The sequence below is a fragment of the Colletotrichum godetiae genome, assembly GCF_030913485.1.
Source record: "Colletotrichum godetiae strain CBS 193.32 chromosome Unknown BDP55scaffold_108, whole genome shotgun sequence".
Taxonomy (NCBI): Eukaryota; Fungi; Ascomycota; class Sordariomycetes; order Glomerellales; family Glomerellaceae; genus Colletotrichum; species Colletotrichum godetiae.
In genome coordinates this window covers 1-13,679 of record NW_026851356.1, presented here as the reverse complement: position 1 = coordinate 13,679, position 13,679 = coordinate 1, and the positions used below count along the sequence as shown (strand labels likewise).

General features: G+C 53.0%; 4 protein-coding genes and 1 non-coding gene across 5 annotated transcripts; all 5 read left to right on the top strand.

Moving 5' to 3' along the window:
* Positions 1–483: 483 nt before the first annotated feature.
* BDP55DRAFT_42433 (dihydrolipoyllysine-residue acetyltransferase component-pyruvate dehydrogenase complex) lies at positions 484–2,814 on the top strand. Its single transcript, XM_060567474.1, has 2 exons — positions 484–1,193; positions 1,329–2,814. The coding sequence occupies exons 1-2, from the start codon at positions 882–884 to the stop codon at positions 2,385–2,387; spliced, it is 1,371 nt and encodes a 456-aa protein (XP_060421774.1). The 5' UTR covers positions 484–881; the 3' UTR covers positions 2,388–2,814.
* An 829-nt stretch (positions 2,815–3,643) lies between these two features.
* On the top strand, positions 3,644–5,244 carry BDP55DRAFT_699253 (uncharacterized protein; the record flags this gene model as incomplete). Its single annotated transcript, XM_060577874.1, has 4 exons — positions 3,644–4,177; positions 4,226–4,351; positions 4,391–4,768; positions 5,188–5,244. The coding sequence occupies 4 exons, from the start codon at positions 3,644–3,646 to the stop codon at positions 5,242–5,244; spliced, it is 1,095 nt and encodes a 364-aa protein (XP_060421773.1).
* A 1,112-nt stretch (positions 5,245–6,356) lies between these two features.
* BDP55DRAFT_568152 (fungal-specific transcription factor) lies at positions 6,357–9,065 on the top strand (the record flags this gene model as incomplete). Its single annotated transcript, XM_060570654.1, has 3 exons — positions 6,357–6,669; positions 6,769–7,190; positions 7,401–9,065. 3 exons carry the CDS (start codon positions 6,357–6,359, stop codon positions 9,063–9,065), a joined length of 2,400 nt encoding a protein of 799 aa, XP_060421772.1.
* Positions 9,066–12,191: 3,126 nt separating this feature from the next.
* On the top strand, positions 12,192–13,020 carry BDP55DRAFT_568200 (nucleoside-diphosphate-sugar epimerase; the record flags this gene model as incomplete). Its single annotated transcript, XM_060570661.1, has 2 exons — positions 12,192–12,451; positions 12,513–13,020. The coding sequence occupies 2 exons, from the start codon at positions 12,192–12,194 to the stop codon at positions 13,018–13,020; spliced, it is 768 nt and encodes a 255-aa protein (XP_060421771.1).
* A 251-nt stretch (positions 13,021–13,271) lies between these two features.
* On the top strand, positions 13,272–13,372 carry BDP55DRAFT_t333. Its single transcript has one exon. It is a non-coding gene; the product is annotated as a tRNA-Pro (tRNA).
* The last annotated feature ends 307 nt before the right edge of the window (positions 13,373–13,679 follow it).

Here is a 13,679-nt window from a genome sequence, read left to right as displayed (position 1 = left end):
GTGAGGTGCCAACGTCGCGCCTCCCGTCTTCCATTATCGGTGCCTTGTCTTATCTGCTCTTATCAACGGTCACGTGTCGATACGCTTACTTGCGGCCAATCACCCAATGGACCTACGGAGCACAATCACCGTAGACCCGCACTGCTCTCAACATTGTCTGTTCTCATTGGACACACGGTCTATGTTGTCGTCGTGAGGTCCCTTGTTTTCCCGGGCTATTCCCACTCCACCATCTCAAGTCCGAAAAGTCCCTTTGGCCTCTCGGTCTTAATCAAGACCGCACAGCGAGCAAAGCGATCGCGGACCCTGTTGGCCCATTGGCGTTAAGCACCGGCCACAATTATCGGCGAAACTAAGTACCTGCCTGCCCACACCTGTGCCTTGGGTGAAGACCAATAGGCACCTATGTATGTATGCTACAGGGCGCTGCTGTCCACTGTGTCCAGGCCTCGCCCAGTGCCCTCAGTGAGCCAATGTGCGCCTAACGGTCGTCCCTCCCTGCGGCGTATTTTGTAGGGACGCGCTAGCTCCCGATTCGGCCTAGCGCCCCAAGCTCCATCCAGCGACGGAGCTCAACGCAAAAAACTCCAGCCCCAAGGAAAGATTCCCGTCCGACAATCTCGAGCATCAACCTCGCCGTCCCAGAATAATCCCGCGTCGTCTTCCATCTTTCTTCTTTCTCCCTCCCCCCCCTTCTCCTCTTCTCGTGCAATCCGTCATTCAATTGCCCTTAGGCTTCAATTGTTCGACGTCGACGGTCCTTTCTTCGTCTCAAAGGATCATCCTCTTGCATCGTCGCCTCCCCCGAGCCCGGTCCGCCCTTTAACCATCGCCAAATTTCTCCCTGCTTTCGCGCCGCCCGCGAGAGCTACTTATTCACCATGATCTCCTCAGTCCTGAGACGGACTGTTCGTCCGAATGCCCTCCTCCGCAGCAACCTCTCTTCCCAGATCCTGAGATGTTACGCCTCTTACCCCCCGCACACCATCATCAAGATGCCCGCTCTGTCGCCCACCATGACGGCGGGAAATATCGGATCTTGGCAGAAGAAGGCCGGTGACACCATCGCCCCCGGTGATGTCCTGGTCGAGATTGAGACCGACAAGGCTCAGATGGACTTTGAGTTCCAGGAGGAGGGTGTTATCGCCAAGCTCCTGAAGGAGTCCGGTGAGAAGGACATCCCCGTCGGTAACGTACGTATACTCCTCCAATTCCCAATTCCCCTCGTCGAGTCCGCCTGGCGCATTTCACCATCACCCCCATCATCATCAACGCCGCTACCAACAACACTGCAATGATGTACGCGCAAACTGACCCGTCCTTCGCAGCCCATTGCCGTCCTTGTTGAGGAGGGCACCGATGTTAGCGCCTTCGAGGGATTCTCCGCCGCCGACGCCGGTGGTGAGGCCAAGCCCGCCCCCAAGGAGACTCCCAAGAAGGAGTCCGAGTCCGCCCCTGCCCCTACCCCCGAGCCCGAGAACTCCTCCGACGACTTCAACAAGCCCGCCGGCAAGCTCGAGAACGCTCTTGACCGTGAGCCCAATGCCTCCTTCAGCGCCGTTCGCCTCGCCAAGGAGAAGGGCATCAACATCGGCGACGTCAAGGGATCCGGCAAGGGCGGTAAGATCACCGAGGAGGATGTCAAGAAGGCTGTCTCCTCCCCCGTTGTCGCTGCCCCCGGCGCTTCCTACGAGGACTTCCCCATCAGCGGCATGCGCAAGACCATTGCCTCCCGCCTCCAGGAGTCTACCCAGAACAACCCCCACTTCTACGTCTCCTCCAGCATCTCCGTCAGCAAGCTCCTCAAGCTTCGCCAGGCCCTCAACGCCTCCTCTGACGGCAAGTACAAGCTGTCCGTCAACGACTTCCTCATCAAGGCCATCGGTGTCGCCTCCAAGAAGGTTCCCCAGGCCAACTCCAGCTGGCGCGGCGATGTCATCCGCCAGCACAACACCGTCGACGTCTCCGTCGCCGTCTCCACCCCCACTGGCCTCATCACCCCCATTGTCACTGGTGTCGAGGCTCGCGGTCTCGAGGGTATTTCCACCGAGGTCAAGAAGCTCGCCAAGCTCGCGCGCGACGGCAAGCTCAAGCCTGAGCAGTACCAGGGCGGCTCCATCTCCATCTCCAACATGGGCATGAACGACGCCGTTGACAACTTCACCGCCGTCATCAACCCCCCTCAGTCCACCATCCTCGCCATCGGCACCACCAAGAAGGTTGCTGTCCCCGCTCTGTCCGAGGACGGCACCACCGGCGTCGAGTTCGACGACCAGATCACCATTACCGGCAGCTTCGACCACAAGGTCGTTGACGGTGCCATTGGTGCCGAGTTCCTCAAGGAGCTCAAGAAGGTCCTCGAGAACCCCCTCGAGCTCCTTCTGTAAGCAGAATCTGCTGTCGTTGTTGTTGACGTTGTGTTGCGCGTGCGGAGGCAAAAAGAGGCATGATGAAAGTTTCGAAGAGGCGTACCCGGCGTGAGAGAATTATAGACATCCAGGCCGATGGATATGACCTGTGGCTTTTTCGCCAAAGGGAGGAAGCGGAGAGCAGTGAAAGACGGGCCGAAGCATATACCATCTGCTTGGCGGCGAACGAGGAACGAACCCCTTCCCTAACCACAACCTACTTCCCGTGTACAATGATCTCCTGAACTAATGCTGCATCTCGGGTGCGGAAGAGGTTTCTGTCTTGTACATTTGGTCTCCTATTCCCATTTTACCTAGAAATCCAAGCAGTTACCGTTGAAAAAATGAAGCCCTCCCTGTGCTTTCCGCCATTGTGCTATGTACATGCATCTCAGTGGCACATGGCCGCATCAAGTCTCCAGATTCCAAAAGCGTGACGGTCTCGTAGCACTATGTTTCAAGTAAATCTCGCCCCTTGAGTGCCGCCCCGCGCGCAGAAGCTGTCAGTAATGTGTCGTGTCTATTGTTGCTTCATAAGATTACATGTTGTCAACGCTAGCAACACATGTCATATAATATTTGAGAGAGGACTGGATTTACGCCAGGTCTGAGTTGCCGGGAAGGCATTGGACTACCTAATCAAATCGGGCTGCTCGGGCTAGAGGAACACCACAGAAATGCAGAGGTGCCGCCTTGTCGGCGTATTCAGAAAGGCCTCACGCTCTCAATGTGAATTGGTGGCAAATCTAACCCACTATGTCATGTCCATTTTCATTCGAAAAGTGCCCAGGTACTTCAGCATCGCATGTCTTGAGAGAAATTACTACTATCAGTGTCCTTGAACTGTTATTAACTAGCTAAGTAGATACTTGGAGTTTAGGGCTGCGGATGATCTGGCCGTACTTGAAGGACATGGTGGCGTATGCGAGTTCTGAACTAGGCGGATTCATGTGCGTAACCAACGAATAGGAAACGGGCAGTCCTTCTCAAATGTGGAAGCCTGAGTAAGTCATGTTGGGCGCGGGCGAGGCGAATCTTCCTGTCGTTCAATGTCTCGCTGAGGCTGAGTACACTACGGGATTATGAAGAAAACTCCTCGAATTTCCTACACATACAAAGGTCCCAGGATTCTCCTCAACACACCAAGTCAGATATCACCTTTGTCAACGGTCCTGAGCTTTCTCCTCTCACTTTTTACTGTCCGAGCCTGCCAATCACGATATAGTATTTGAATCATGGCAAACTTCGGCGACTTCCAAGCCTCTCTCGTTTCAAACAGAAATGAATTCTCGCTTGCCCTTGTCAACGTCAACCTAGATATCTCACTCGTCCGCTGCAACCCTGCGGCTGAGTTCCAACGAGTAGGCTCAGCCCTTACAGCACGGAGAAAGAGAGAAGCAGGAGACGGCATCCTGCACAAAACCGCCTGTCGGCTTGGCTTCCTCTTCAATGACATCTTGCCTGACACTCCTGAGCTACTCAAAGCCTTTGGAACTCGGGCGTCAGAGATACTAGACAGTCCGAACATCAACCCTCAGGGCACGACCGACGATGGCCCTTTCAAAGACTTCATTGGCGCTGATGGGACCTGTATCTGGGCTGCCGCAACCTCTACATCCGCGTCTATTGGGGCGTACCTGCTACCATGCATCCTGGCACGCGCCTGGGACGCCAAAACTGCAACATCTATCTGGGTTGAATTGACTCGTGATCGTAAGGCTCAAGTTCAAACGCTCATCGACATTGGCAAACTAGTCAACCCTCATACCGTCCTCGCCATACAGCAAGACATTACCCGAGATGATCTCGCCAGGTAGGATGCAAGCGCAAGAGCCTGGCTCCGACGAGCTGACCGCTCCATGGACCTGAAGTGGAACCAGTTTACCCTCATTATGAATAATGTGAGGACCCCATTTATTGATACCGGAACGATGTATGAGAAAGTAACGAAGGCCTGGATACGTGCATTGGAGACAATGTAGAGCCTTCTAAACAACAAGCCTCAACAAGCGGACAACAGGATCGTCTTATTCGCCATATCATCGTGGCATCTATACCCGAATCTACTGGTCTTTCAAGAAAACGCCAATAATGTCGTCTTTGGAGACAATCTCTTCCAGGACTCGGCAGTGCTCAGCTTATGCCTAGAGTACCGCGTCGATCATAAAGGAGCATTCAACAGATGGTCCCTCGCCTTATCACATCTTCGATACTACGGTAGCCCGGTCAAGGTCAAAGGCGAAGAGTCTCTAGATCAGCGTATCAGTGCGAAACAAGTCTGGCTCTTGGTTCTGGGGGCTACGCTACACCAGTGGCGTGTCGCCTCATCAAACGTCGACGACTCCATTATCTGGTTCGAGGTACTGGGAAATATCATACAAAAGACTCAGACTGCGCAACGCAATTGTGCTGAACTCTCCTGGTCACGTAAGATGTGCGATTCTGTGTCGTCTTTTTTTCAACATGCTCGGAACCAGAGCGCGAAATGACAGCTACGCTTGTCAAATTCGGACACCGGCGTGCACTGCAGTTTCTGGGAAGCCAAGGCGCCGGGGAATATCCGTACTTCGGACTTGCGGATCCATAATTAGCCGTTGCCTCTCATGAGAATACGTACGCATGTACTATCCATTCTGGAGTCGATGGGAGATGCCTTGCGAGTCTTTGCCTAGAAACGTTTCGTCCCGGAAGAAAACACACCGGGTACGAACTTGACGTTAAATATGATCAATTTGCCTTAGAAACTGCCTGCCTGTCATTACTCTAGTACCTACCTTAGTATTTTGGAAATTTGTTGCTTATTGGTCCCAAACGCCTCAAGATTTCTAAGGTGTAGTAATTCAGAAAGAAAAACATACCCATCTAGAATGATTCGAACTTTCTGGCGTCATCTTCTGAGAAGTCATCTTAGCAGTAGCGCTAACAGGAATCGAATAATGCTAACACAGAGCTCACCCTCGATCTTCTTGGTCTCTTTCGCGGACGAGCAGGACTTGAATTTCAGAACGTAGCCGAGGGCAGCTCAGTGACGTGGACGCGGCGGAGTTGCGGATACTCATAGCATTAAGTAAATTAGTGTTTCCGCCGAAATTTTAATGTTGGGGCGTGCATTTTCATTCTAAAGCACCAGGAGACAGATTCCTGAATCGCCAGGTTCTTAAGAGTGTTTCTCTCAGTAGTCAGTTGAGACCTTCCGGTTGCCGTCGCCAAGGAAACCGAGACGTTGGGCGTTCGTACGTGAGGTCAATACTCCTCGGCCATGACCACGTACTCGATTTCACCAGTACGTCCATATAGACAACAAAAGTATGGGAAATGTACAATGATACTCCGTACTAGAAAGACATAAATACAAGGCGCGATGAACGCGGACTGCGAGGCAGTGAGAGGTCGGATCTGCCCTGATAAAGAAATACATGGGCAACCAAATTGTTGTCAACAGAGACATTATATACGGATTATTCGTATCGCAATGGCTATCGGTACTACGCGTAGCGTCAAGTCCGAGTTCCGGTAGGATGCGAGTCGGCAAATTCAAAAGCAGCTCGGTGTTTTCGTTGCGAGGTCTTTAAGCCAATCAAACTGCCGAAAACCTCGGTGTATGGCGGGCGGAACGGTCTACAAGCGCAAGAATCCCGACGACATGTCGGGGATAAGCCCTGTCTTACTCCTCCAACATCATGTTCATCGTTCTCAACCCCTTTCACAATACAGATTTTATCTCATCAATTGATAAGATATTCCACTTTTACTATCTTGATGACCCTTGATCCGCCTATTCTCGGACTAGGCAACAGCATAGTCTAAACCGGGACCAATTTACCAGCGTGAAATTCGGACTCAGTTCAAAAAGCCGAGCTTCCCACCAAGGTCGCCCAGCCCGCCTCCCACGATCGCATCCTTCCCCCATCTCCCATCTCCCAAACCAGAACTTATTCACTTCCCAGAATGGAATCTTTGAGAAGCCCGGATCAGCCTTCAGCGCAGAAGAAGCGGCGCAGACCAGCCCTGGCATGCGAGCAATGCCGCCGTCGTAAAGTCCGCTGCGATAGGAATCTCCCCTGCAGCACCTGCGTCCGCTCTAAGCACGCCCTCTGCACATACACCTCGCAGACAAAGCCGGCATCTAGGAAGAGTCCCAAGCATGGGGCTGAGGATAACGGTGGTGCTCTCCACACTGCTCTCCGCCTGCCGGACCCTATCCTCCCCGCGTCCTCATCCCTGCGGGCGAGGCCCCCGATCTCTTCCTCTTCCTCCGTCGGTGCAAGCACACCTCTACCCACCCGGACACGGCTAGAGAACTTCAAAGACCCTGTTCATGGTTCAACGAGGGCCAGCGAGTCAGGCCTCGGGTTTCCAGAACCAATCATACCGACTTCTCGGCCCCTTTCAGAAGCCTCCCCCCGTACTCACAACCCCAGGACACTCGATGGACACCCCCTCTTCGATGCAACTAACCCTGGAGAACACTCCGGCCCCGCAGACTTTGGTACGTGGCGGCCCGTAAGATCTACGCGTCCCCCGGCCCCCGTGAGCGTGAGGGCGGACACGGCCTCGACCCCCGGAAGCTGCCCCGGTTCCTCGTCGACGGTGAATTCGCTGGTTGATCGGGTGAAGCAGCTCGAGCAGCAGTTGTCGGATCTTACCGTCAAGTATGGAGCTCGGGAAGAAGATGTATCTCAACCTACTCCTGGTCTCCGAGAGGGGTTGAGATATAGCCGGGGCTGCGTCAGCAAGACTCGTTACTTTGGGCAGAGTCATTGGATGAACGCGGCTGATATGGTTAGTGATGTTCTCCTCTTGTTCTATTTCATCATACCATACCATACAATGGTCTATCTGTTATGCCCGGGGTTTGAGTGCCTCTTGTTTGTCTCTTACTTTCTTTTCTTGTATCATTCAGTTGGGTGCCAGACCATGGTCCATCATGCGAAACTAGTTTCCCTCCTTGTCGCATTGAACCAGCGCAGTAGACGCTTACACTTACTCTAGTTGTACCGCCTTGTCAATTTTGCAAGAAAATTCGAGAACCGTCGATCATCACAACTATACGTCGACCTAGAAAAATGCAAGAAGCTAGGCCGCATCATCAAAGCCCGCCGGACTCCCTCATTCAGCACAATCTCAACCGGCAAGAGCATGCCCTCTCGAGATCTAGCCGACGTCCTCATCGACAACTATCTCCGCACCTTTGAGTCCGTCCACCGCATCATCCACGTTCCAACCTTCAAGGCAGATTATGAAAAGTACTGGCTCAACCCCTCTGACGCGAGCGACTCCTTCATCATCACCATGCAGTTGTGCATGGGCATCGGCGCCACGATGCACGATGAACGCTTCACCCTACGGAACTTGGCCATCCAGTGGTTCTGGGAGGCCATGTTCTGGCTCATTACGCCTTGCGAGAAGTCCAAGATGACCATTCCCGGGCTTCAGATCCGCTGCTTGATGCACTACCTCCGTCACACGGCTAATATCGGCTGTGATCTCACCTGGATTGGCGCCGGTGCCCTCCTCAGGACTGCCATGTACATGGGACTGCACCGCGACCCCAAATCGATCATCAAAATGTCTCCATATCGCGCTGAAATGCGTAGGAGGCTATGGGTCACGATCTTGGAGATCACTCTACAGACGAGCATCGACTCTGGCGGTCCGCCTCTCATCTCATTGGACGATTTCGATACGGAGTTACCGGCGAATCTAGACGACGAGCAACTCGTCGAGGACGGTGAAACAGCCTTCCCTGTGCCCAGGGACCCGGGTACACATACGCAGATGACAGTACCGCTCGTAGTCTTCGGAACACTCGCAACTCGTCTGGCGGTAGCAAAACGCGTGAACGAATTCCGATCAGACACAGTCTACGAAGAGACTCTCCGTCACAGCAACGAACTGAGCAAAGCACTCCAGAGGATGATGCAACAGCTCAAGATACACCCGGCCGTCACCTCTTTCCAGCTGCGGTACGTTCAGTTCCTGACGTACCGGCTGTTCTTCGCCCTCCACCACCAGATCGCCCCGCTGGCGCTGCGGAACCCGGTGTACTACTTCTCTCGCAAGATGGTCGTCGATACGGCGCTGCGGTTGTGCGAGGTTGCTTTCCTGGCCCCGGATAAGTCTGGCACAGGCGCCACGGTGAAGCCTGCGACGCCTTCGGAGGTGGATTTCCATCGGTTGACGATTAACGGTGCCGGGTTCTACAGGTCTGTTCCCTTCCAGGGCGTCATGACACTGGGGCTGGAACTTATCAATATCAAGGAGGAGGAAGTGAGGAATGGGCACTCAATGATCTACAGCGGCTCTGAGGATCAGCTACGGGGTATCCTCGAAGCTGTGTACGACTGGTCACGAAATCGGATCCAATCTGGAGAGACGAACATCAAGGGCCACGCGCTGAGTGTGCTGCTCATTGCGCATATTCATGGGTTGGAGCAGGGTGTCAACGATGACAAGATCGAGGACTTCTTTGAGGAGGCTTGTAAGGAGCGGGTAAAAGAGTGTTATGAGTTGCTCTCGGAATTGGCAGGGGGCGATGTGATTGAGGAAGGAGTCAGCATGCCCGATGTGCATGATTTGGATATGGACTTTGATGCCGGAGTCGATATGCTTGGGGATTGGGATTGGGGCACATCCGTGGTAGGTCTTCTTCCTTGAAAGCCCCAAATTGTTTTGACGTTGCCTTCTAACTTGATTTCAGGACAATAATGGGTTCGGGTTCAGCTCTATCATGAACTTCAACTCTATGCCTGAGATGTTCTCATAGTGGCTCACTCACATCAAAATTGGCAATGTCTTCAGAGCTAGTGGAAACACTCTCCGTGAAGTCGGGCCAGGCTTGTCTGGAATTTGAATTTGCTGAAGAGTCTGTGTACAATATAATATTGCGTCTTTTTACGGGAAACCGAGCAGCAGACACCAATTTCCTGGCAATCGAGGCATTACCACTTAGAAATCTACGTGCCGGACACGAAACATTTGTTGTTTGCGATAACGATTAATGCTTCGTGACCAATGTGATCAACCCGACGATACGAGGAGACCGCGCGTGTAACGCGAGGAAGTACCGGTAAAACAAGTTTGGTAGAGCCGCAATGCAGAGCGAGGAGGTAAGCGCGTCTTGGGAATGAAGCAAGGAGCATTGAAGATAAAGACAGGTGAAAGGAGTACACGAAAGGGTAGAGTGGCACATCGCAAGCGACATAGAGAAGCTGATAGACCACGAACTCTTCGTCAAATCTAATGGCGAGCGTTTAACCTCCAGTAACGTAAGAGTTGCAAATAAGCTCAACCAAGTGGAAGGACACCGAAGTCCCCTTCAAAATTTGAAAACCCTGCCGTCTCAGCGGCCATGATGATATTGTCCGCTGCGGAAATTCTGCAATTTCGGCGTTTGGCGGGAATAACAGCGGAATTCTACCTTAGCTGCAGCCTGCAGGTCATTTCGATTGGGACAGCGTGTACGGAGGTGCGTCTCAATAGTCCTTGCAGTCGCTGCCAAGCCCCAGACCCACAATTACTGCCCATCTGAACCAATAAGAGCCTAGGGATTGATCTTGACCCACTTTACTTACTTTCCCCCCAGCACTGCCCATAGCAACGATTTTACCCCATACACCGCCATTACGATACTACCACTAATCCTACGATAATATCAAAACCGCCAAATCGCTACTTACTACGCTGCTCTTTTTTCCTCAGTATGGATCCTGAGATGCCGACAAAGAAGAAGCTAGATCCAGGCGTCAGGGCAGTGATTCTTGCTCTACGAAGTCGACTTGTTGGGTGGACTGCTGAACAGGTCTCTCAGGCTCTAGAAATTCCAGTTCGAACTGTTTACGACGTTCTTGCCCGCGCAAAAAAGAACGGATTCGACCCAACTGCTCCTACCTTCTCGATTGAGCCCGCCCATTACGAAGATGCCCCCCGAAGTGGCCGTCCAACCAAACAGACGAAAGAGGTCAACGATGCCGTCATCCGCAAGGTCTGCCGCGACCGGTATGGGCGTGAAAAGAACTGTACTGATATTGCTGGGGACCTATTAAGGGACGAGGGCGTTGACGTATCTGCAATGACTGTTTGGCGAATCCTTCGTCGCTATGGCTTCCACAAGACCAAACCAACCCGCAAGCCAGGCTTAACGAAAAGGATGCGGCAAGAGCGACTTAAGTGGTGCCTCGACCACCAATACTGGACCCTCGACGATTGGAAGCGGGTTGTATGGTCAGACGAGACCGCGGTTGCCCTCAACCACCGCCGCGGTAGCTATAAGCTCTGGCGTCGCCCAGACGAGGCCTACTCTAGGCAGTGCATACGAGAGAGGTGGAAGGGTTATTCCGAATTCATGTTTTGGGGGTCTTTCTCATACGATTCGAAAGGGCCGTGCCACTGTTGGATTCCCGAGACTGCTGCTGAGAGGAAGGCTGCCGACGCAGTGATTACCGAGCTTAACGCAGAGCTCGAGCCCGTTCGACGTCAACAGTGGGAGCTCGAGAGTGGTATGGAGCGAATGGGCTTACGGAACCAACCGGGCCGTAAGCCCCAATTCAATTGGAATGCGAAGTCGGGCAAGTTAATACGGAACGGCAAGGGCGGAATTGACTGGTACAGATACCGCAAAGAGATCCTATTACCCAAATTATTCCCTTATATCAAAGGATTACCTGGTAATCCAATCGTACAAGAGGACAAGGCACCCGCTCACGACCATCACTTCACCCACTATACGTACAGCCTTTTCGAGATTACGAAGCTTCTCTGGCCGGGTAATTCGCCCGACCTCAATCCCATTGAACCTTGCTGGCCGTGGATGAAGAGATGGACCACCAGGAAGGGGGCGCCTTCGTCACGGGCCGAAGCAGTACGTCGCTGGCAAGAGTGCTGGAAAGCATTACCGCAAGAGGAGATCCAGAAATGGATAGAAAGGGTACCTCACCACATCCAACAGATAATTGCCCTAGAGGGCGGCAATGAATACAAAGAGGGTCGTCGGGCTGGATTATACCGTCAAACGACCACTAATTGACCTCAATTGACGACTTTTTACCGCTGAATTGACGATAATTACAGTGGGTGGAAGTGGCCGAAATCTGCCGCTTGTACACACCCTAGCCAGCCCCTTGTCGACTCCCCTGTCTATGGCAGGGGTTGGTCTTGGCAGCAACTGCAAGGACTATTGAGACGCACCTCCGTACGGAGTACCCCGTAGCAACCTGGGGGACATTGCATAGACTGGGGCTTCAGTGGCACAGTGGCTGCTGATGGACGTAAGCTTAAAGGATGTCGATAGTCAAGCATCAGAATCGGATGAATGTCTCACACCGGTTAAGAGGTTCGCTGAATTTGACTGGACGGATTGAACAACTGTCGGTACAACAATGTCCCGTCAGACAAACAGAAGTCCCATCATAGGCCCTTAAGCCTCGGAGAAGATCCTTTTGAGGTCTGACTGCCTGATCCAGATTCCAGAAGCAGCCGCGCCCGCAATCCAGGCGCCGTGAGATGGCGATACCGCTAAGTCCGGGACGCCTCCCGGCGCCAGTGTGGATTCATCATCCGCAGGACGCGGCCGCACCGCCCGCACCGCCCGCACCATCACGAAGAATTGAGATTCAAAAGATGACCGGATCGCTGCTGACCTGACTGAGATGTGGATGTAAACGTTCTCATTCTATTTCACTCTCGATTCTCAGGACACTTAAACACGGGCAAGCCAGCGTCACCACTGCCACACAGACATCATTGTCATTCTGAGCGCACGATTTAATCGACATCACTAACACGATGCATCTCATCCTCACTGGAGCCACAGGCCTCGTAGGCTCAGGCGTTCTCGATGCCATGATCAAGATAAAGGACGTCACAAAGATCTCAGTCCTCAGCCGGAAGCCCATCCCCATGGCTGAGGCCGCCAAAGATCCTCGGATCAACGTCATCATCCACAAGGATTTTGAAAAGTACGACGCGGAGGTACTCGAAAAGCTCAAGGGCGCGAACGGCGCTGTGTGGGCACTGGGCATCAGCCAAAACAAGGTCAGCAAAGAGTAAGCGCACCCCCCGTAAACCCACCCCAACAAACATGAGAAGTACTCACACGTCCGCAAGGGAATACGTTAAAATCACAAAGGACTACACCTTGGAAGCAGCAAAAGCTTTCGCCAACCTGCCGCCAGACAACGAGCCCTTCCGCTTCATCTACGTCTCAGGCGAGGGCGCAACGCAGACGCCGGGCCGCTTCAGCGCCATCTTCGCCCGAGTCAAGGGCGAGACCGAGACCCTCCTGTCCGAAATGCGCGCCGCGAACCCGCGTCTACGTGCCGAGTCTGTCCGCCCTGCTTTCGTAGACAAGGCCGGCCATAAGGCCGTCGAGACCTATGCGCCGAACGCAGGCGCGCTGTACAATACTATGAACATGTTCCTGGGCCCCGTGATACGAACAGCTTTGCCATCTTTTGTCAGCCCGACGGAGGTCTTGGGCAGATTCATGGCTGAGATGGCGATGGGCAAGGTGGATGATGGACTTGCTGCTGGTGGGAAGGGGATTATTACGCTGAACGGCGGATTGAGGGTCGTGGAGAATGTCGGCTTCAGGAGGTTGGCTGGTTTACAGTGAAGATACCCCAGGAGACATAAGTCCAGACGTGGACATATAGAGTTCCTTTTTGTTTTAGTATCGCATTCACTTGGCAGCCGAATTCAAAACCACCGCATGGCAAAACGTTCAGACTTCTTTTGCTTCGCACCCGCATTGTCGAGCATTCGACGATTCTTCGTGTAACGGAGTTTTGCTAAGGGTTTATAAAGGGCAATCTGGGGCCAAGTCGCCACTTGTACACCACTCATTGGATCCCACAGGGATCTCCTGGCTCAATGGTCTAGTGGTATGATTCGCCCTTCGGGTTTACCAATCCTTGCGCATAGCGTGAAAATGGGCGAGGTCTCGGGTTCGAATCCCGATTGAGCCCTTTCATTTTGCCAATCCTCGATATCCCATGTAGGAACTTACTGGCCTTTGGCCGGCAGTTGTTCTGGCGTGGCAGTAGGCGGCGGCATGACTGCTTCGGCGTGGCCGTGAGCAGATAATCACTTTTGAGATGAATAGGGATTGAGGCTTTGTTGAGATGGTACTTGTTAGATATTACATGGTATCATCGCGGAACAATAGCAGAGGATGTGTCAGATGTGCAGAATGGGTGATTAAACTGTATGATGTCTATCGTTGTCGATATATGAGTTGCCTGCAGGTGACTGATCTTCACTTCCGCAAGCTTG